General features: G+C 37.0%; 1 protein-coding gene across 4 annotated transcripts in view; it reads right to left on the bottom strand.

The window, feature by feature from the left end:
* The window catches only part of SBF2 (SET binding factor 2), a 269,535-nt gene that overhangs the window by 86,229 nt on the left and 159,046 nt on the right, over nucleotides 1-24,260 (bottom strand). For all 4 annotated transcript variants that reach the window (XM_074585940.1, XM_074585939.1, XM_074585938.1 and 1 more), the window contains exons 14-16: nucleotides 19,474-19,678; nucleotides 17,084-17,193; nucleotides 15,438-15,587 (exon numbers count right to left, since the gene is read on the bottom strand). In XM_074585940.1, the coding sequence (XP_074442041.1) occupies nucleotides 15,438-15,587; nucleotides 17,084-17,193; nucleotides 19,474-19,678 (465 nt within the window). The remainder of the gene's footprint in view (nucleotides 1-15,437; nucleotides 15,588-17,083; nucleotides 17,194-19,473; nucleotides 19,679-24,260) is intronic.

Raw genomic sequence — 24,260 nt, forward strand, 5'->3', positions numbered from 1 at the left:
CATAAATTTTTTAAAATTAGAAGAATGCAAAGATAAAAAGGTCTTACTTTTTTGTGATAATTTAACAAGTACCTGGTATGCAACTACAAAAATATTCCCTAAGTTTTCGAAAGAATTCACCATTGCCTTCAAAGTACATTATTTTTTTCTGACCTTAAATATGACAGCTAAGTGTCAGCCAAAAATCACCATTGCTGTAACAATAACATGGAGGTGCTGCACATCTGATTTTGATGAAAATCTCTAGAAAATAACTTGTCATTAAATGTTGGACCCAAATCCTTTATCTTCATCCTGAATGAGTTAAGTGCAGAGATATACTATGTGCTGCATTTTTATTTTGTTAGTTTTTAACAATGGCATTACTACAGCCAGTACACAACAAAATAAGGATTATCCTATCTTATTTTGTAACAGTAATGAACTTAGCAAGATCAAGACATGAATGGAAGCTTTTGTATACCTGAAATAATATGATTACTTCATCTGGGCGCACATAGAGTTACCAATAAATACATAAAAATTAAAGATACAGTATTCTGAAAAGCATGTTACCTGCCAACTCTTACTAGCATACCAGAAATCACTGAAGTGAGATAAAGGAAATCTATGTGGTAATACTGGTAATCATTAGATGATCATAGCAGTGTCTACAATACTGCAACAATTTCTGGAATATGTAAAAGTCCCAAAACCCAATAGCGTCTCAAATCAAGACATGAAGAAATCTTAAATTGAGGAAACACCGCTCAGTTGAATTGCAGAATGTTTCAAAACATCAGGTTTCCCGATATGTCTTTTGCTGACATACGATTTCCTCAACATAGTCAACAAATTCAACTCTTTTGTAATAATGATTAGTAAAGTTGGTTGGTTGTCATGAGGAAAAAAAAAAAGTTGGAGAAATCACTATGGAGTGATGATAAAAATGCAAGAGATTTAATATTAGCTAAAAAATTACTGACAAAGGATGACTACCAAACCAGTGAAAAGAATACAGAAAAGAATAAAAAGGAGACCAAGAAAGCACAGAGAACATTGTTTTAGCTGCTTCCAGGGGCACCTGTTCTGAACTGAAAGCTCCATGCTGACTAAGAAAAGAAATACATCAACATTTTTTTTTGTTAATAACATGGATTTTAAATGCCGCTCTCCACTATAGTTCTTGTTTACATTGCTAACCAAAATTCATTTTTAAATAAGTACTTCAGCTTTTATTTCTACAACAGTTACATATTCATACAAAACTGTGACAGAACCAAGCTTTATGGTACAAGCTAAAGGTTTCTGTACTAGACATTGAAGTTCATGATCAAATGTTGTATTTAATGTTTTCAGTAAGTTTTTGGAAGTCTTTCTCCAGGAAAACTTTTATTGGAGAATTTTGAAAGTATTTAGGTTATGACTTAAAATGACTTCACTGAAAATGAATTTGCTCATTATTTCTTTCTTATTAGACTGTTGCCTGAGCAGCCAAAGATATTTCATCACTAACATGGAGATTACAAGCTCCATCAGAATTTCAACTACCCCCAACGACCTCTAAGGTCAGCTTCTTTTCACTGACCAGAAAACTGAGTTACACACTTGTTCATTTTAATTGTTTAAGTAAATAATTATGTTTCAAATTTTGAAAATTAACAGGAATAGATATAGGAGATTTTAATTTTTAATTTGAAACATGGTCCCTTTACTAAGAGGTAACAGGGAACATATGTCATTCCCTGTAATATTCCCTCTCTCTCAGCAAGCACCTTTGTTTCTCTTTGCGTTCCCAAAAGCACTTATTATCAGCAACTAAAACAAAAAAAGTTCAAACTGTCATGGAAATAACGTGCACCAAGACAATATGTTGACCCAAGTAAATTTGTAAACATTATTTGGTTCAAGCTGACTTGGAATAAAAAGTCATCCCCCCTCAAAAAAAAAAAAAAAAAAAAAAAAAAAAGCCTAATCCCCTTCTCCAAGAGATCGATAAAACCTGAATGGACAACATGTAACTTCAAAAACGTTTGTGGAGTATTCAGAAAAAGATTGTTTCTGCAGCCAGAAATTAACATGCTCTTGTGTAAGAACATATCCAAAAATCAGCAGTTGTCCCCACAGTTTTGATTACTCCTAGGTGATCTCAGATGAGATGAATTTCAAGTAGGCTACCGAAGAAAGTGAATGTTTTTATAAAAGAGATAATCGGAATGCTCACGTATTTTAGTATACATGTTCTTACTTTAAAGCACAGAATGCCCCCAGATTTGAGGCCAGGAATGAACACCACCAATGGCACTCTCAGGAGACTTCAGGTAGGATCTTTCACCTTTCCGTAAGTTGATTTTTCATGAATTATGATTGGAATGGAATGGATGGATGGAATGGATGGAATCATGAATTATGGTTTGGAATAGTTAATTATGGTTTGCTAGATTGCTTTTAAGTTAATCAGTGCTGATGCCTCCTGTTTTCATATGCATGTTGTATTTTCAATTTGAAATTAGATAAGACCGATGGAATCCAAATCTTTGTTATATGTTACTTTTATACCAAATTATCCTGAAGCAGTTCTTTGCAATGAGCATGTGCAAAATGCATGTGGCAGTCTGAGTCTCTTTGTTAAAGTTTAGCTGAAATACGGATAATCAAAGACGTGATTCTCATAATACCTCTCAGCATCCTGGTTTGGATTTTCTCTGTACTTATGGTTTTCATATTTTGATCCATGCAACACTGCTGGTCTACTGACTGTGCCTGAGATGTTGTGAAAACTAACTGAAACCCCCCAAGCCTACCATCACTTAAGTTTTCTTCCCAGAAAATTTTTTACACGCTAACTAGCTCTGTAGGGGTGAAGGCTAAATGGACAGGGGATTGGGCAGATAACAGCCATCTATCATAATCAAGTTAGGATCAAAGTCTATGACTTTCTTACACATGCGATTCAGAGGCTGAGTAACAAATTGTGTTAATGTAACTGTAGTTGTGGCCTGTGGCTTTTAAACAGAACCACATATGGTTAGTATTTCAGCTATTCCCAGATGACAAAGGCAAGGCTCCAAAATAGTCCATTAAAATAAATATTTTCCTTTAAATTGTTTTTCACAAAAGCAATTATACCTTTTAACTTCGTAAATATAACAGGCTAAATTCCAATGAAATCAATAGTCTTGAATCTTGAATTTGGCCTGAAAACAATAAATTAAAGGCCGTTTTAGTCCACTGGCTTTGCTTGCATTAACATTTTTTTCTCTTCTTAGGAAGAAAAAATGTCCAAAACTACAACCTGTTTTGCCTCTGTTCTAATAAAAAAAAAAAAAAATCAGCAAAGACTTCACTCGGTTTAAGGGTGTGTATCCCAGCTCCTAATGGCACGTAGGTAAGACGCTGATCAAGAAACATATTGTGGGTAGCATCTTATTTTGTGCCATCTGTGAATCTAGATTGTACTAATCCTAATGTTCTTGTGTAAGTGGAAAGTATCAGAGCATGCATGATATTTACAGAAGCAAATATTCCAAGTATAGGAAAATATATAAAATGTTAGCAATTACATTAAGGTATTAAAAGTGAAGAAAAATGAAAGCTTGTTGAGAATTAAAATCAGGAGTACTGTTGAAGGTATGTACAATACATGAAACTCAGATGCCTATGGTTCAGAGGTAGACAGGATAACGTAACGCAGATAAGGAAAAAGATGATGCTTCTGAAGAAGTGCTGAAAATCATGGCATCCTCGTAATCTAGGTTAATTTTAAGTGTATTATTATTACTACAGTTGAAGTATGAGATGACCTAGTAAGATATTTCATTCCATACACTTGGAAGGGATAGAGAATATTATATGCCAATTGTATGCAACTTATTTAGGATATAACAAAGGATATGCAAAGGATATGCAAAGTTTAATCAATGAACATTGAAAGCAAAGGTTTTACAAGGTGTTCCTAATAACCAGAGGAATGAATTTCATCAAAACAAGTTGCGTTTGTCCTCAAAAGTCAAATAATCTAGATAGAAAATTAATTGTACTTGTACACTCACAAATATCATGAGATTTTAGACTGTTAAACATGCAATTCAAATTTTAATTCCTAGCTCCCAACTGGAGTTCTGGAGTTTAGAATTGAAGCACTGGGGAGAGGCAGGGAAGGGGGCTGGTGGGGTGATTTGTTTGGGTTTTTTTTTCTATAGACATTAGGTGAAGTTATTTTTAAATACTTTGTTGGATCACTAGAAACCAATGCCTGCCCCCTAACTGTGTACTGGGAGGGGGGAATTACTAAAAGTAATGTTCACCATAGCATGCTTACAATGGCATTTTCCCATACATTCTAAAAGACAATTCATGTAAGTCATAAATCTGGGCTATAATATTGAAAATGAATGTCAACAGCTACAAGTATTATTTACAACATATCTAGATCGTCAAACATTCTTTTCTTTACCCGTTTATTTTCTGTTCCTGTTCTATAACTTCACACGCTTTTTATTTATGTAACACTATAGGTAGGTCTATTACTGTAAAGAAATTGATTCTTATGCTTTTTTTCCTTAAAAATCATTCTAAAATGCCATATAGGTTTACTATTTTATGTTTGTCGTATTAATGCATTTGTAAAAGTTTACACAAAATATTGACAAAACCCAGAACCGGCTGCGTTTTATGGTATTTATCTCAATATCACACTTCAATTTTTGAATACAAGCTGCCAAGATTTCAATTGTTTAAACCAAAGGTTATACAAACATCATAGCAACCAAATGATTAGAAGACTGAATATATTTCGATGTTTTTTCTGTTTTAGAAATTACTGTATCTGAAAAATCAATAAAAGATGATGATCCTACATTGGCACCTTTTATGCAAATTCCAGCAAAATAAAACATCTAAAAACAGACAACTTCATAAAATTCCTTATAGAAAGAATAAAGGAGTTTTCTATATGGCAGTTAAGTCAAGTACCATCAATGATCAAGGGAGCACACACACCTTGCTCGAAGTGGAATGCTAGAGCAACATTCCACTTCAGCTCCTCTACTACACCTCGGTTTAACAGGGACTTGGAGGGTGAAGCGCAGTGGGGCAAGACCAGAGTGAGATTACATTAGACAGGCAAACTCTTGCCCTTCATTTCAGTAATAAAAGACTGAACTAAAACTAAATACACATGTGCATATGGGCACCCACTGAATGGGTAGAGTACATCAATACTGTATAATATTTTGTTACTTATTGTATACATAAAATGACACTCAAAACGGATTAAGTGCATGTACACATACCTAACAGTGTTATACAAAAATCTATGTGGAATTATTCACCTGTACTGAAATACACATTATATACCTACATAAAATTCAAAATGAAGACAAAATTCCACGTGTTCCTTCCATATTTTTATTAAATATAAAACTTGTAAAAACAGAAGTCACTATTTTCATGTAACTTATTCTATTAGCAAAATGCCTATTCCTTCCAACATCAAAGACTTTTTTTTTTTTTTCTTTTTTACTACCTTTCATCAGTCCACCTCTTTCATAAGCAGGCTAGAGAGCAACTCCACAGCAGTATAACACAATTCCTAAACCAGACTTGTTTTATTTACAGCAGCGAGTAGCGTACAAGCACATGTCTGCATTTCATCAAGGCAACCAAAAATATTTAGAACACAGAGTTATTAGGAACACTTGGCAACCGCAAGGCCACACTTAATAGTAATGAACACTTAAGAGCAGTCAGAGCCTACCACGTCAACGCTCCAAGAAGCTACATGGTTTCAGTAAGATACCTATGTGTGAGCAGACGCGCGCGAGCATGCCCTGCCCTACCAGCAAATATAGAACTGAACAAAGGCCAGTGACAGGAGACGCCCGTTCAGAGTAAAGATGGCTCCAGCAGACAAACGTCCCGGAGACCCAACCAGGACGGGTGGGTTTGTATCACTCCCCTTCGCCTTGCCAGGAGGCTACTTGGTGTGACACCCTCCTTTGGTGCCTGATGCTCTAGGTGCTTATGTTTGCGTACAAAATGCTATCACATTTTTATTTATCTATCTTTAAGCCAGATATGACCTGACTGAAATCAATGTAATCCAGACACAGACCAGCTGTCTGCAGTTTGGATACTAGAACATATATATTTTTTTTTTTTTAAAAAATGCCTACATTGCTATGTAAATGCCATGTAAAATCTGCTAAAATACGCTTAAAACTCTTAAATTTCATCACAGCTCATACCATACCTATTTTTGCTGCTGCTGCTTTGCCTCAGGGCCTTGCTGTTGACTGTGCCGTACCCCTGTGAGGCGTGACTGAGGCTGTGAGCAGCAGGGGCTGCGGGGCACCCTGGGCCCGTCACAGCTGCTCACATGTATTTCTGCTTATTAAAACCAATTTCTGTATTAAAACCAATACCCTACTACCATCTGATATTTGTAATAAAATATTAAACAGCAACTTTTATAACAAGGCTGAATCCTGCTCTGGTAACTGCATAGAAACATAACGAAGGCATAATTAATATCCCCACACCCTGAGTCTAGAAAACAAGTTACATCTATGGCAAGTTATATCAACAGAAAGGAGGGCACTACCACATTTTTATTCTGGTATTTTTGATCCCTTTTTACATTAGCAGCAAGAGCCCTGGGGCAAACCAGGGGATTCCTTGCAACTGGAGCCCTTGAGACATATATTCAAGACGTACATTCATTCACACTCCAGACACGCTGCTCCGATCATAGTGGGACCTGGGGATTATTTTAACGTCTACATTACTGTTGAGTTTATAATTATGCATATATGTATTTCTCTATACAGCAGACATATGTATTTGTATCACCCTTGTGCCTCGTGTATGCACATGGATACGTGTATCCATAGAGGGGAGGAGGAAGTGTGTGAAGACAATATGTTCTGGTGAGAAGCTGAGAGGGAAGGAGGCTGAAGGCAGACATAGGTATGGACAGCACATCATGGCACTCTCATTACTGATAATCTTTCTCTTTTCCTTTCTTTAAGCAAACAGTCTCATGCAATAGTTACAGAGCGTGGGTTAAAGCAGAAGTCACAAATACTTTCAGATTACCAGAAGTAGGGTCTCAGAAGTCTGCAGGGAAACAGCAATTTAGGAAGTGCCCAGACACACACAAGCTCATTCCTGAACACCTCTGCTGGCACAGTGCCAGCGTGAAAAGCAGCCATGGTTTTCTGCTGCCTAGTCGTCAAAGAAATTCCTCACTAAAACCACAGAGGCAGTTTAACGCAGCTTGAGACAGCCATCATGGTGCCTGGACACACGTGCAGAACCAGCCAGACACCTCTCTACAGAGACCACTGCACAAACAAATCTCCCTAAGTGATGCAAAAAGGAATTACTTGGACACTGCCACCTTGACAGGGAGAGTCCCAGTCCAGAGAAGAACGGCAACTGCTATGTCAAGGTGGTCATCTCCCTTGATATGTGCAGAGTAGGCAATGGTGGGCTGGTTTTCTAGCAGCAGTAATAAAACTAAAAAGTTTGCAATGTTGAGTGACATACATAAATGGGCAATCCTGCAAAGAAAGAGACTGTATTTTCTGGATTTCGTAAAAAGATACCTGTGAATGGATCTTTCCTGGACTGTGTGGCCATCCAATGGGATGCGATGAGTGTAACAGTATGTTCTTCAGAGCAAAGAAAGGAAAAGTAAAAACAGATCAGCAATACAATCTTTTACAGTGTACTTCCATTTTTTTTTCCAAGAGAGACTGTGAGAGCACCACCAATTCAGCCAGAAGCAATGATGTCCACATCAGTGGACAAGGGAAGAGCTATAGACGTCATCTATCTGGACTTCTCTAAGGCCTTTGACACGGTCCCCCCACAATATCCTTCTCTCTGCATTGGAGAAATACAGATTTGATGGGTGGACTGTTAGGTGGATGAGGAACTGGTTGGATGGTTGCATCCAGACGGTAGCTGTCAACAGCTCAATGTCCAGATGGAGATCAGTGACAAGTGGTGTCCCTTGGGGATCTGTATTGTGACCAGTACTGTTCAATACCTTCATCAATGACATCATTGGGGTTTTTTTGGTTTTTTTTTTGGTTTTTTTGTTTTTTGTTTTTTTTTTTGGCAATTGCTGACACCAATGACATCAACAACAATGGTATCATGTGGACCCTCAACATATTTGCAGATGACACCAAGCTGAATGGTGCGGTAGACATGCCTGAGGGATGGGATGCCATCCAGAGGGACCTGGACAAGCTCAAGAAGTGGGCCTGTGTGAACCTCATGAGGTTCAACAAGGCAAAATGTAGGGTCCTGCACCTGGGTGACGGCAACCCCTGGTATCGATACAGGCTGGGTGATGACGGGATTGAGAGCAACCCTGCCAAGGAGGACTTGGGGGGTACTGGAGGATGAAAAGCTGGACATCAGACAACAATGTGTGCTCGCAACCCAGAAGGCCAACCATATGCCGGGCTGCATCAAAAGAAGTATGGCCAGCAGATCAAGGGAGGTGATCCTGCCCCTCTACTCTGCTCTCATGAGACTCCACCTGGAGCATTGCATCCACCTCTGGAATCCTCAGTACAAGAAATACACAGACCTGTTGGAGTGGGTCCAGAGAAGGGCCATGAAAATGATCAGGGGGACAGAACACCTATAAGGACAGGCTGAGAGAGTTGGGGTTGTTCAGCCTGGAGAAGAGAAGGCTCCGGAGAAACCTTATTGCAGCCTTTCAATACTTAAAGGGGACTTATAAGAAAGATGGGACAAACTTCTTACCAGGGTCTGTTGTGATAGAACAAGGGGTAATGGTTTTAAACTAAAACAGAGAAGATTTAGACTACATACAAGGAAGAAACTTTTTACAATGAGGTGGTGAAACACTGGAAGATGTTGCCCATAGAGGTGGTAGGTGCCTCATCCCTGGAAACATTCAAGGTCAGGCTGGACAGGGCTCTGAGCAACCTGATCTAGTTGAAGGTGTCCCTGCTCATTGCAGGGGGGTTGGACTAGATGTCCTTTAAAGGTGCCTTGATTCTATATTCTATTGCCATTTCTTGGGAAAGAGACATCATCAGAAAGATTCAGAAATAGCAGCTATTTTATTAAGTCCAGAACACTACAGGTGTACCCCTGAAAAGTCAAAGGATGAATAAAATGGTAATAAACCACAGATCAGAAAAACTATATGATGTGCCCATTGTGACAAAAAAAAAATATCTGCAATATAATATGGAATTAAATCTGGAAGTTTCAAGTCCAAGCCTTAAAGTGGAATCTCCTTTCTTTCACTTAAATAATACCATGACTATGTCTAACAGGATGAAAAAGATCAAACTGTTAATAACTGATGAACTAATAGAATTAAATGTGGTCCTGTTAAACTCCCATGAGTTATCTTCATGATATATTTTCTATGTCTTAAAATACCTTAAAATATTTTCAAATACTGCTGTTGTTCAAACATTACTTCTGAGAGTCTCTACTTTCAGGAATGTGAGTCAAACTGAGTAACAAAAGACAGGCCATGAAATAAAAATCTGAAAGGAGAGAAACCTACTATAAGCCTCCAAAATAAAGACGTTTGGCAACATATTTTTCAACATAAAATATGAGAAGTGCTAGTTCATTTAACCTTTATATTGCCAAGAATTTGAATCATATGACACATACACATGGCTGATTTTCTCTCGGGAGTAATAAAACCTTTCTTGCTATTGGACAGTATTCGCAAACCTCTGAATTCTGAGAACTGACTGACAACTTTTAAACTTTATCTGATGGTAGAATATAATAGAAAAATTATTTGCATAAGAAAAATAAATGTAATATTATTTAGAGAATGTATTTGTTTTTAATTTTCCATATTAAAGTTTCTTTCATAACAGACTGTATAGTAAGTGCTAGAAAGAGGCCCTTATTACACCAAAGTTATACAGAAGAATCACAAGCGAAATTCTAGAGGCCAAATTAATCAATACTATCTTTCATCTGCTTTTAGCCATCGTTGAACAGATGCTGGCCCAGATGTACCTTTGTTGTAACTTAATATGAGGTTAAACTTTTAATTTTGCCCTGTATTTCATACAGTTTTTCATACTGTATACTGTAAGTATACTTTTAGAATACTTGGCATACTCTAGTTGAAAGATAAACATCTGCTTATGGTCACTGTGGAAAGCCCTCGTGATCTATTAGAAATTATCTAAAGCACTAAAAAGATGAATAATCTGTCTACTATCAAAGATATTCTCTCAGTTACACTGGTAGAACATGTGTGAGTAAAACAGGTCCTAAAACAGCACCGACGACTTTGTAGGTTGTCAGATTAAATCACATCATTAGAAGACCCCACTCCTTTCCTACACCTAAAGACCAGAATTTTGAAAGTACTTAACAGTTTTATGCACCTTATCCCCACTCTAACCACATTTAGATTAAGTACTCCAGATGCCTAGGACACATACGTTTTCCAACTTGAGCCACATTTGCCAAAGAAAAGTATTAATATGCAGCTAGGCACTATTACCGACCAACATCTTACAGAGGAAATGTTACATTGCAACATTGTAGTTTTGGAGTTTTTATTTTTAAACGCAAAGTTTTATCTCTTCCAACTACCAAAGGAAGCTAGTTCATAGTCCTGCACTATCTGAAGAGTATCTTTCCCCAGAAAAAATTTTTTTAGGAAGCCTTATTGTTACTGCTAAATATTTTATGCAAATTGCTTAGAATGTCTTTTTAATACAAAAATTGTTTCTGATTATCAAGTACTCTCCACCTACACAGTGTGAGAAGTTACTGCAGAAGCTTCTTTTTGTCTTTACTGATATTTCATCAAGTTAAGTGCTACTATGTTTCAAAACACAGTGTTCGCTTGCTGCTGCCAGAGACAACTGAAAACCTGACAAGTTATGTTGTTTGCAATAAATTATGGAACAGTGGTGCCCAGCGAGCAAGAGGTAATGGGCGCAAGAGGTAATGGGCACAAACTTGAGCATAGGAAGTTCCACCTAAACAGGAGGAGGAACTTCTTTACTCTGAGGGTGGCAGAGCACTGGAACAGGCTGCCCAGAGAGGTGGTGGAGTCCCCATCTCTGGAGACAGTCAAAACCCGCCTGGACGCGTTCCTGTGTAACCTGCTCTGAGTGACCCTGCTCTGGCAGGGGGTTGGACTAGATGATCTCCAGAGGTCCCTTCCAATCCTGTGATTCTATGATTCTATGAGCAGTATGCAAATTGAGCCCTGAGATGGTTTTTGCCATTATTTTTAACAAGTATTAAAAATACAACGTGTTGCTGGAAACATAATTACATGGAAGAAGCATTTCTCTGGTAAAAAATAAACTTTTTAGTTGTAAAAGTTAAGTAGTCTTTTGTGAAATGTCAGAAAAAATCATTTCATTACAGAAAATTACAAAGAAATAAAACCCCTTTTAAAATAGGAATTTATGAGTAATTGCAAATTATTCTGAGGTAACGACAGCAGCAGATAGCAAACACCATAGTAATAGTTTCTAGAGAAATAATTTCACATTTTTTCCACTACAGTGCTATCTGTATAAATCGTCAATTGATATATTAAGTTTTCACAACACTGCAGCCGATTTTTCATAGTCATTTAATTATATAACGTATGGAACAGAATATAATGCTTTTCCTTCACTATCACAGATAGCAATCACCACTGTAATACAAGCTTATTTAAATGCTTGTCAGGGTATATGATTTGCCAGGGGAAAAAAAAAAAAAAAAATCTTACTTCGGGGGTGACAAAGTTTTTAGCAACTGGCCAATGAAAACTTCTACAAGAGATAAAAGCAAATAACTGGGAATTTAATTGCCCTCATCAGAAGACATCTGCTTTAATCAATAAGCAATACAATTTCCATGTGATTTTTATCTTCCTACTACTAAGAATGAGCAGAAATACTTATTTCCTTTTCATTTCAGCAGCAATAAATTGTCAGTACTTCCTAGACACAAAAAGACACAGTAAAGCAAGTTTTTAACACTTTGGGGTTGACTTACTGCATCATGCCTTAACACCTACAGTCTACCACTAATCTTGACACGCAGCTGCCTACCTGCTAAATAGGGCAGATTAATGGGAAATTCTATCGTATTATTCCATAAATCATAGGCCTGTTAAAAATTTGCAGTGAGGTTCTGTCCAGTACCTTCAGACTGTAAATAGTCTAAAGAAGAATAGTTCAAAAAAATGCCACTCTTGGACTGAGAGATTCAAGCTGACAAACACCAGAGATCTGGCAAGGCCAGGTTTTGCCACCTCTAGGGAAATCAGTAAAATACCACCCTCTTTTCCTCCCAGTTGCAAAGTGGCTAGAGATCAGTTACTGGGGGAAATACAGCCTAAGTAATTTTTCACAGAAATAAAACAGCTATTAGCTTGAAGCAATGGTACGAATATTTTATTCCTCTTCCTTAATCTATTCTCAAGCACTGTGGTAGCAGGCACATCACACCAGATATATTGAGACCAGCAACAAGATACATGGTGGGATTATTACTAGCACTTCGTTAAAATACTGCTCTTCATCTACAAAACAAGGATACAGAAGCTCTGAAAAAGCATCTGACCTTTATTTTTATGGACTCCAGTAAAACAGGAGAATACGTTCTATTAAAAGAAAAAACTGACAATAAACAACCAGGAAAATCTTGAATAGTAATGAAGGGATCTGCAATAAACTTGCAGAATGCAATCTTCTTGAGTTTGTAATATGTGGCACTGTTCCCAGTAAGACAAAGAATTCAGTACATGCCAATAACAGAGTTTCTTGTTCAAAAGACGCTTTCCAAAATGGCCAACCTGTGCCTCTTGAAATACGCATGGTTTGCAACAATTCACGTTATCAGTAGCAGAGGTTTGACGTCTGGGGAACATGAGATTTCCCATCTGATGGAAACACCAAGCAGAGACTGGTATTTCCCAGGGAAAACCATCAGGCTGGGCGTTGCAGTACACACAACCCAGCTCAACCCAGCGTGAAAAGCAGAGCGCCAGGGCTCTGCCCAAATATCAACTATTCCCAGGGTCTTCCCTTCTCCACAGTTGTATCAGCTGCTGTATGCCTCCTGGCCACAGCACTATTTTCGTTTGTATCTTATAGAAGCCGATGGGAACTGGCAGTAACGTTAACAGAAAAGTCTGTGACAAGATGTTTGGTGGCACGACGGAGATATTTTCTACATTCCAATAGTTGGATGAGGTCTTAAAGCAATACTGCAATCTAACTCTCCCCCCAAAATTCCATCATAATTAATGTGGTATTTCCCTAAAGCTTGAATATATCTGCAGTTAAGACCACATATTTTTGTATCTTTTTAACAGATACTGTTTAAATTACTTGGTCTTATGATATGCTGCTAACAGAATTAATGTCTCTACAGCTGATTTGCTGAGTCCCACAGCAGCAAGGGCAAACCTAACTCAGTTCTTGATAATGCGTTTTTTTCTTGAACTGACACAAGAAAGCTCCATTTTACACATTGTTCCAAATAATACAGTTGAACAAAGTGCACAAACAAATTATAAATCATGCTTTTATCTTAATAAATAATTTTATACGTCATAAAAGTAGGTGTACTAAATGTCTGCCTCTAACTAGCTGCCCAGCGTTAGAATTCAGATATCTTCATATTGGCCAAGCTTACTCCTGAGAAATGGAAATTTCCATTTTATATTTTCAAATACATGAAAATAATGGGGGAGGCGGGGGGAGGTGTAAGAACTTACTCCTTACTTGATCTATCTGTTTCCTCTGCATGATTTGAGTTATATTTGCTACCTTTATTGAGGAAAAACAACCATTTTATTTTAACTTCAGTAAGACATTAATTTCTATGAACATTAATATCCTTCTTGGGTCTTCAAATCACTGGAAAGAAAAATAATGTTTTTCTCCCAGACAAAAATGTGATTTTATTGCTTTTTAAAAAGCAGTGTCAGTATTTTTTTCCTCAGCATTTCCTCAACTCCCCATTTTCTTCTGCCGTCTGTTTTGTACTAAGATACTGCAAATAAAGGGGATTTCTATTTCGTGCCTATTGTCTAAAAATATATAGATTTTTTTATCCCAGGAACAATCAAAAAAGAAAGAAAATTTCTAACCCTGGAATACACAGCAGGTGCAGTATTCCATTGTTCATGATTTTGCACAGAGAAATACAGTTTCACAGCTGACTTCCATTTTTCTTCCAACTCTGAGGCTAAACTTAGAGCTTGGAAAAGGCCAATTACTGTGCCAAGAAAGCACACTCTGTTAGAAGCTGTGCAATTTTAGCCAGTTGACTTCAGTTCTCATCTGCTAGCTGTAGGTAATTTTACTCCAAAGACCACTGCTCAGGCAAAGCTGAATTTTGTTCCAAACAGTAGAAATATATCTACCGTGAACAAACAAGAAATACAACAGACAAGAAAACTTACATTTGATGGTGACCTGAGGTAGCATTTGCTCGGTCAACGTTAATTTATTTCTATACTTAATCGAAAACTGTATTTAGCACTCACTTCTTAAAAAACGTGGCTCAACAAACTGTGCAAAATAATTTCAACGGTTTCTAGGTTAGAGGGAGTGGTAAAAATACCAATGTCTCAATCAAATCCCTAATTCGATAAAATAACTTAGACAGGTGCAAGAAGAGGCAAATTATAACCAAATGTGATCACATTACAGATAAAAAAAATAATACTACTACATTCTCAGATATCAGATTGAAAACACTGATATCTATTAAAAATTTCTGGCAATGAATTGCCAATAAGTCAAGCTAAAACAGAACAATTATTCAAATGAAAGTCAAAAGAAGTCTTCCACATATTTCACTTACACAGCTGCCACTGTATGTTGATGTTTATTCACCACGAAATTATTTAACAGTAGAATAACTTAGTAGATGAACTGCAAACACCTTCAGTGAGTCTCTGACCAACTAAGATGTCACCATGACAAGTACAACTACCACCATGAACCATGAAAGCAGACAGTATGCTTTCTTCTTGAACTGTGTTTGCGCTTGTGATGACAAAGAGGACAAACATGTTGCTTTTTTTAACTGAGCAGTGGGCACACTTTAGGAGCTCAGAGTTGAAAATTACCTGGAAAGGCTAACACCCATTCATTTAAAAAGTACTTAAAGCCATTAAAAAAGATGATTTCAATACTTACCAAAACGATATCTAAATTATTACTAATGCGAACAGCTTTTTTTTCTGTTTTTCTTATCAGGCAGTTCTGTACAGACTTGAGCATTTCTTTCAACAACAAAATATCTTAAATGCACTGCCAAGTAATATCTGCTACATCATTATCGTAAATGGTCCTATAATTCAATTATTTTGCTTCTCCACATTACTCTAAACAATTTTTTGCTGATCATAATAACAAAGAAAGACAACCAAAGAAGAAAACCTTCATATACTGTACCTGCAAAGCACAGTTCATCATTCGCACAATGTAGTCAAACTGCTGATGGTCCAGTATTGCTCGATTTTGTTTAACGTGCAGGCCTAATTCCTGTGTCAGGCAGTGCCGAGCTGCCTTTCCTTTTAGGGCTCTCAGAGCTGCAGGCAGGGTCTGGGGACAAGAAAACCGAACTTTATGAAAATGAAATTAAATGGCACTATTCGTAGTGTACATCATTCATTCTTTATTAGTAAACTGCAAGTGACAGTATAGTAAAGAACAACTTTGGAGATGACTCATTAGCTTGAATATCAAACTTTCATATAATGGTTGGTTTAGCTTGAGTCATTAAGTATTTTTCCCAAGTTTTTTTCAAATGCATTGAACAGCATTTCTCACCTACATCTGTAAATAGAAACGATTGAATATGGACAGGCATTGAATGGCTGTGAAATCAGAAATCGATTATTGTGCGTGAAAGCGAGTGCTCTATTCTGTACCAGCCAGGCCAGGTCTCACGTTAGCATATCAAGGCCAACCAGCATGTTTTTGATAAGCAGTGAATGACAAATGGCTTTAGAAGTGGCATACCTCTCATAGCAATGAGGCCACAAGACTGTTACGCAGTTTACCTTAAAACAGTGCCAATATAGTATTCATGCCAATGTTTTAAAGATGCAGCAAGTGCTACATCCGTGATTGTCCACTGTGGCCCTTTAGACTAGATTTAATGGGTGGTAACAGATAAAAAAGAAAAGGCAGTCTAATGTCTAAGGACAAATTTACCATGCAGGGGGACAAAAAACTACTGAAATTTTCCAAATGCCTGTTAAGTCAAAAGAAGTTAAAAACTACTGTGTTACACATGCATCAAACCCCTTTAAAAAGAACTACCCATTTTATTGGGACTTTTCCCATATGCATCTCCATAACATAACTTGTAAATCAAGAAACGCTCATTTTCTACCTTGAGCTGCACAGCCTCAGAGATACACAGGTGATACTCTGAGAAATCAAAAAATTTCTTAAAATAATTTTACAGTCATTTTCATATGTAAAGTTAGATTTGAGAGTAACTTTTGGTGATTGTTCTAGAATTAACAATTGAAAACTCTATGGACAGAACCTACAAAACCTGCCAACTTCTTAATGTGAAAAAACAAGAATGTCAAGGATGACAACTCCCTAGTTCATTTTAGTGAACACAGACATGCCAAATATTCACATTCACTTCTGAGTTCTGTCAAATTATTGATTTTTAAAACCAGCAAAATTTATTGCACTGAAAATTTCAAAAGAGCATTGGTTGACAACGACTGAAATGTGTATGTAAACCTTTTGTTTACATTCCTCCTTATCAATACTGCTAGACCAATATATACCCCTTTTGAATTAAAAAAAAAAAGCGTGGACAATACTATTTATAATGGCAATCTAAATTAGCAAAAAGGACATCAACACACCCATGTAGTATTACAAACAGGTTTTCAAATCCATTAGCTTCGTATTACACACAGCATCACATTTAGATGATTAGCTTTATTGCTTACTTCATTCATTTAAATGGTTAAAATAATCATTAGTATTTGAAACAAGACTTCAAAATGTACTTTGCTCATTAACAGAAGAGAGGCTTATTTGGGAAAGTTAAAATTTCATTTTATTACCTTTTCAGTCTCCAAAAATTTGTTTTCAAAAATGAATGAGATGCAGTTTCTAACAACTTCCAGCCTTTGTGCACTGTTGAAAATTGTGCTTCCTTTTTCCATTATGGAAACTAACAAAGAAAAAGAATATACATCAGTGAAACGGCTTCTGCAAGAGCCACAAAGAATAACAGAAAGTTCTTTTTTAAAAAAATTAAAATTTAAAGTGCCCTCCATTTCATGCCTTTAAGTAAATACCATTAGTAGGCATATACAGACTTTTGTTTTCCTCCTCTATCTGAAGAAGAGAGTGCTCTGAATTTTAACTAGAGCAGTTGATTCTCTTTACTATTTGTTCTATTTGTCTCATACAGGCACAAAGAGATTCCAACCTCTAACATACTAATAAAATATATTAATAAATATAAATGAATTAAAAAAAATTAAAAAATAATAATATGTGTGTGTGTTCCGCAGTGAACGATGTAGCCTTGCATATTTTGTAGCAGTAGGTAACTATTTTTCCCTAAAGAACTCATTGCCTATACCAAGAATTCTGTGATATGGAATAAACTTGACAAACCTGTTCTCTTATCTAGATTCCAATTTGCTGAGATCTAAAGGCAGTGTTTCGCTCCGAATTTTTGAGAAAATTCAGAATGGAAGAACTAACATTCTTTTTTTCTTTTTATTGTCAAGTTCATAGAATACAAATGCAGAATATGCCCTTCTTGTAGATAATAAAGAGCTCCTAATATCCAAGGATTTTAACACACGGGACAGCAGGAGTACGAGTGTGAAAGCTGTTCCTTAGAAACAAAACCAACAAAACAACCAACTTTGACATAAAAATTAATAAATTAAGAAAGAAAAGCTCCTCTTGCATCGATCCTTTTAAAGAAATACAACAGAACACGAGCACGTACTCTAAATTTTCAGCAACGGATTCAATGATACAGTCAACAGCAAAGGCAGGTGAATAGAGTTCATCTCCCTACATAAACCCAAAGAGAAACAGGCGTGGAAGGGGCCTCAAGAGGCCATCTAGTTCATCCTGCTGTCCCTAGACAGGATCAACTGTATTTATGTTATTTCTCATGTTTGTCTAATATGTTCCCAAAGTTTTGTGATAACAGACTCCATGGCTTCACAACAAACCCATTCAACTGTCTTACAATCCTCATTTTACCAAGTTTTTCTTGACAAATAGCTACTTTTGTGCTGCAATTAAACCCATTATTTCTTATCACTCAAGATTATTCCCTTTCTTTTTTTGACAAACTCATATATAATTGAAGGTTGCTATTATGTGTTGCCTTAGTCTTCTATTTTTCAGTCTAAACAACTCTCCATCTTTCCTTGTAGGTCACATTCTCCAGACCGCTGGTCATTCTTGTTGCTTTCTTCTGGACTCCCTCCAACAGAACCAACAACGGAGACAGTCTTCCAGTGTCCAAAAATGGATACAAACAGTCCAGCTGAGGTCTTACGGGGTACAACGAAAGGATTTCTCCATGGAGTTCACTGACTGCACTCCTGTTTATACATCCTACTAAGATGTTTGTCTTTTTTGCAACAGCTTGATATAGTTGGGTCATGTTTGCCCTAAGATCATTATAATCCCTAAATTAATTTACGAAGAGCTATTGCCTAGTCAGCTGATCATGCCTATGCAAGTGCAATACCTTATTTGAAGAAAAACACTAGAGAAGGACAAAATTCAACACAGACTAGTTCTCTAATTTTTCAAGATTGATTAGAATTTTTCAAGATTGATTAGAATTCTAGTCCCAAAAAAATTTGCAAGCTCTTTCAGCTTCATGTGGCCTGCAAGTTTACTAAACATACTTGTTTACGCCATCATTCATGTTGATGAATATGACTAATGGAATTTTTCTGTCATTAAAATGAAATTGACAGGCCTACAATGTCTACATCTGTTCTTTATAGTTAAATATAGGTATATTTATTTTGAGACAGATGCTATGTTTGTTCCTTGCCTTTTTCCAGTAATTTACACGTCTTCTACCAGTGTCAAAGCAGAAACCCCTAACAATTCAAAGCTTGCTTCAGCCAGTCCTGCAAGTAAACTATGGTGATATTCATCAGACCTAGATGAGTAGACAATATTTAATTTAAATAGTTCAATCTAACTCAGGTCAAATCCTTTTTTGTTGTTATTAGTTATGCCATTCACGCTCTGGATGTCTGACTTAGTAAAGGCTGATGCAAAAGGGGTCTTAAAATTGCAAAGGCAAACAAGCAAGTCTATGTACTAAAACTTTATTATTATCACTAAAAATACTGTATTAACATGAAATTGGGAGCAACATATTGCAGCCACGATAATTATATATTCAACTCATGAGAAAGGATGACAAAGAGGTAAGTTGGGGAACAAGTAAACATACCAACAGGGGGACCCGCTGGAACAACGCACTTCTTGTCCCCCCGGGTGGCAGGGGCAGCACCCTGACTCCTTGCCAGGCCTTCCTGGAGGAGCTCCTGCACCCGGCACTCATTGATCCGGGGGAAAGGGAGGATGTGAACCCGCAAGTGGGAGCCTTCCGTGGGCCGCGGCACTTTCTGGAATGCTATGTGGGGATTGGGATTCTCCTGCGGGTCAGAAGCAAAAGGTTATACGCAAATGTGATACGTTGTGTCACCTTCTGTCTCATCCAGTTTTATTGCCGTTTCCTGTATCTGTCATACCTGAAAGATTAAGAAGCCAAGTATTTAATGCAGCTGACTAATACCATGTTTCAAATTCATATCACCCTCGATTCATTATCTGTAATACTTCCAACTTTGTTAAAGGCTTTTATAAAATTATTTCCATCAGCACGCGAAATTCAAAACGAAAGCGAGCAGAAGAAAACCACTGCTTAACTTAGGTTGATTTTATGCAGCTTAACAAATATTTAGGACTTGAATAGAAATTAGTTTGACAATCAACCTCTTCATTAGAGAGAGAGCTGAAGAATATTAAAACATACAATCTCTTCACTGAGTACTGAGAAATATTCTCATCTTGATCAAGACTACAAAGTGAAAATTCATTTTTATACTATGTTGTATAAAACTATGGCTGTCCCTCATTAGGGACCAATTTTCTATCTTCTGTATGTTGCATAAAAATATATCACACAGCACACCATTTGCTCTAAAAAAATGAAAAAAGTTAGTATAGGTGATCAAAGAGGGTAAATAATAGGCCTAAACTACAAGGAAAGTAAAAAGAAGCTATCACACAAGATTTCGGGGTGTTCTCAAAGGATAGAAAAGACTTCTATTGTTGCAAAACTATTAGAATTTCCACTGTGAAAATGTTTGCCTATATGATTTTTCACTCACTCTTTTACAGTCTTTCTTTTCTTTTTCTTTAAAAGAAAAATGTAATAAGCAGTCCCAACGAAAGCTTTTATGCTTGCTTTTGGGTTTTCTTGCAGAGGTCTTCAGAACTAAAAAAATTTAAAAAATCAGTTTCTTATTGCAGAACACTGACTTACTTGTTTTACCAAAATAATTGCTGCATCTGCTACTATGTAATTATTATATTGGTATTGATCCTGACGTTATCATGCAATACTGAAGACATTAGGAAAATATGCCCTGTACCATACAACAGAGATGTGACTGTATGGGGGATATCTGAAGACGTGCTCTATGTAGGTAAGCTCTGCTGGTGTTTGTCAATAGCAGATGCAGTATCAGTGCAATATGTGTTCCTATATGTGGAGATGCATCTTCTGCCTCTGGCGTTCAGCAACTGAAAAGACCACAAACATCACATCCACTAAATTTCACTCAACTGCTTTTGCATTGATTTCAGCTTATTTAAAACACACTTTCCAGAATGATACCCTGAAGAGAGCAAGATATGAAAATTCACCATTTCTTCCAATTTTTTTTCCTTAAATGGCTGATAATCTTTCCTGTTTGGGCTCTTTTTTTCTGGCTTCAGGTTGTACCTTTTCCAAAATACAGCTGAGATCTCCATATTCCACGAGGATTCTACCACCATTCACAAAATCACATCATTGTGACAATCAATCAAACAAACCAGGATATTTTCAACTGTTCATTCTTATAACCAGGGTTATCATTAACCATGTCTGAATTTACTGTTATCCAATTGGACTTTGTGCTGTTACTTATTACTGGCTATGTACCACTACCAAAGAGGGCTACTCAATCAATTAGATTTCTGTTGTACAAGCGCAACTAGCTTGCAATAAAACTTGTAAACAGCAGCTAGCTTGATACTTTTATTTATGGGAATAAAAGGCAACAAGGAGATCAAATGCATCAACTTGAGAAATAGCAGTCAAAACAAACCAGCTACTTAGCCATACAAATTCTTTGCAGAGGAAAGTTTAATGAAACAAGTGGAAAATCTAGCTAGGAGGAGGAGAGCAGCAGATGCCAGAAGCAGCAAGGCAAGGAAAGGGAACACAATCTCAGCAGGGGCTAATAGATGAGATATAACAGAAAAAGCCAGAAAGGGAAAATAATGATTCCACATTCAATTTCACGGAGAAGAGAGATCCAGAGGAAAGATACAGAAAGAGTTACTTTAATCTTGGCCATCACAAAGCTAACCTCAGCTGCATATGCTATTAGGAATGTAGGTCTAATGTCTTCAACTACTGAAGTGGCATAAGCCAAAAGCTTGTCTAGATTTTCCACTTTTACCAGCTAGACTAATACAAACATTATCTCTCCCTAACAAACCTTGTTTCTCATATGTATGTAGACTGTCACAGCTACAATATGATGACTATTTAAACTGTGGAACAAGATGTCAAAATATGTCATGCAGTGAGTTTAAAATGAGGCAGCTCTAGGCATAACTTATAGAAGCAATATTACTCATCGCAGTGCTTTATTCAAAGATAGCTGTATACGCAACTACTAAAAATCTGGCTTTTAAATACGCTAAGTCATTGACCTAGTGGTAGTGAAATGGCAGGTCAATCACAAGAGAATAAACAAATTGCATCATAAGAAAAGACTAAAATTAATTCATTTTGACACATATTTTAAGAAGTAATGTAAGTGAAAAGTTGCACATTTGCACATTCACTTATGCTTTACAGGCTCTTTCATTCTAAAAAGGCTCTACATCCACTAGAAAACAAATACAAATGTTCACCATCTCCTTTGGAGTAATTTAGTATCATAATACTGATGTGACATGATGGTTGGAGGCCATCTTGGGCATAGCAATCACAAAATGATGTTTTTTGATTCTCAGAGAAGGAGAGGGGTTAGCAGAACAGCCACCTTGGACTTCCAAAAGGCAGACTTTGAGCAGGAGACTGGTTAACAGAGTCCCTTGGGAGGCAGTCCTGAAGGGCAAAGAAGTCCAGGAAGGCCTGACATTCTCCAAGAAGGAAATCCTAAAGGCGCGGGAGCAGGCCATGCCCATGTGCCAAAAGACAAGCTGGCAGGGAAGACAACCAGCCAGGCTGAACAGGGAGCTTTGGCTGGAACTCACTCACAAAAAAAAGAAAGTTTATGACCTTTGAAAGAAGGGGCAGGCAACTCAGGAGGACTAAAAGGAGGTCATGAGGTTATGTGGGAAGAACATTAGAAGGGCCAAAGCCCAGCTAGAACTTAATCTGGCTGCTGCCGAAAAAGACAAGAAAAATGTTTCTGTAAACACATTAGCAACAAAAGGAGGGCTAAGGAGAATCTCCATCCTTTACTAGATGTGGGGGGAAACATGGTGACAAAGGATGAGGAAAAGGATGAAGTATTTAATGCCTTCTTTGTCTCAGTTTTTAATAGTAAGACCAGTTGTTCTCTGGGTTCCCAGCCCCCTGAGCTGGAAGACAGGGACGGGGAGCAGAATGAAGCCCCCCTAATCCAAGGGGAAATGGTTAGTCACCTGCTACATTACTTAGACACACACTATTAACTTAGACAGTGTTAACCTGAAAGACCTGAATTCAGAAAATGCACTTTGCTATGTACAGCACCACAATTAAATTAGTAGAAGATAATTTCATATTTATTCAGAATAATACTTAATAATTCAGAATAATACTTAATGGTAACTTAATTTTAGATCATAATAGAAGATGATTCCATCAGGACTTCTGATTAAGAGAACGCTACAGGATGAGGAGGTTTACCATGGATTAAATAATATTTTATTACAAATAAAATCTCATAGATGAAATCAATTTATGTAATAAATATTCTGATGAGTGACATTTTTCTTCATTTTCCACAACATGCATTCTCTTATCGTAAGTCTGAAGTGTCAGTGTAAGGATATCAGTGTTAAGATACTCCAGTAAGTATGTTACATCAGATACAGAAAAGAGACAACATTTCATATATATTTTAAAATGTGAAATGGGTTTAGTCCACAAAGACGTATTTGCCTTCTCTTCTACTATCAACAAAGGACATTAAAGCGTGTATCAATTATTTCTTTCAAGAACGCTGTAACAGTTATTTAGAATTTCAGAGGAAAACGGAGATGGAGCAAATGAGTGAATGAGCGTGTCTGTCTTCAAATTGTGCAACGAAGGACAATATTAAAGCCAGACTAACCTTATTTCACACACCTTACTATTCACACATTTCATTTACATGAAATACATTGATTTATTTTTCCATCCAAAATCTACTGACACAAAAGATTGCTGAATGTACTGGTTGTAAAATCTTGATTTCCTATGGAAAAGATACTAATTTTACCCCAAACAAAGATTGCATGACACTGACAAAATGCTTAAAGGCAATTCATCTGGGGGGGGGGGGGGGGGGGGGGGGGGGGGAAGGGGAGGGGGAAGACACCCACAACCCAGCCCCTCCCTGCCCCCAGACACCCTGGAATTCAGCAGTACCTAGTAATTCTTGTTATTTTTTTCTAGAAGAGTAGGTATAAATCATAGTTTTGGAGAAGTGGGATATAGAAAAGAAAAGGCAAGAAAGGTGTTAACTGACCGTGTAACAGATATTGCTCTGTAGAATCTGAAAACGACAGGAAGTGTGAGGCGGAGAGAGATTAGCTGATGCCAAAAAAAAAAAGAAACAAACAAATAAACAAGAACAAAACCACCCCCAGCTAACAGAATGGTAAGAGATTTTACAAAAGCACCATGTAACATAAAGGCATGGTAGGAAGGCAAAAACGAAACTGGAAATGGTATTCTAGGAAACCTAAAGCGTTTAAGAAACA

Source organism: Larus michahellis, chromosome 4, assembly GCF_964199755.1.
Source record: "Larus michahellis chromosome 4, bLarMic1.1, whole genome shotgun sequence".
Lineage (NCBI taxonomy): Eukaryota > Metazoa > Chordata > Aves > Charadriiformes > Laridae > Larus > Larus michahellis.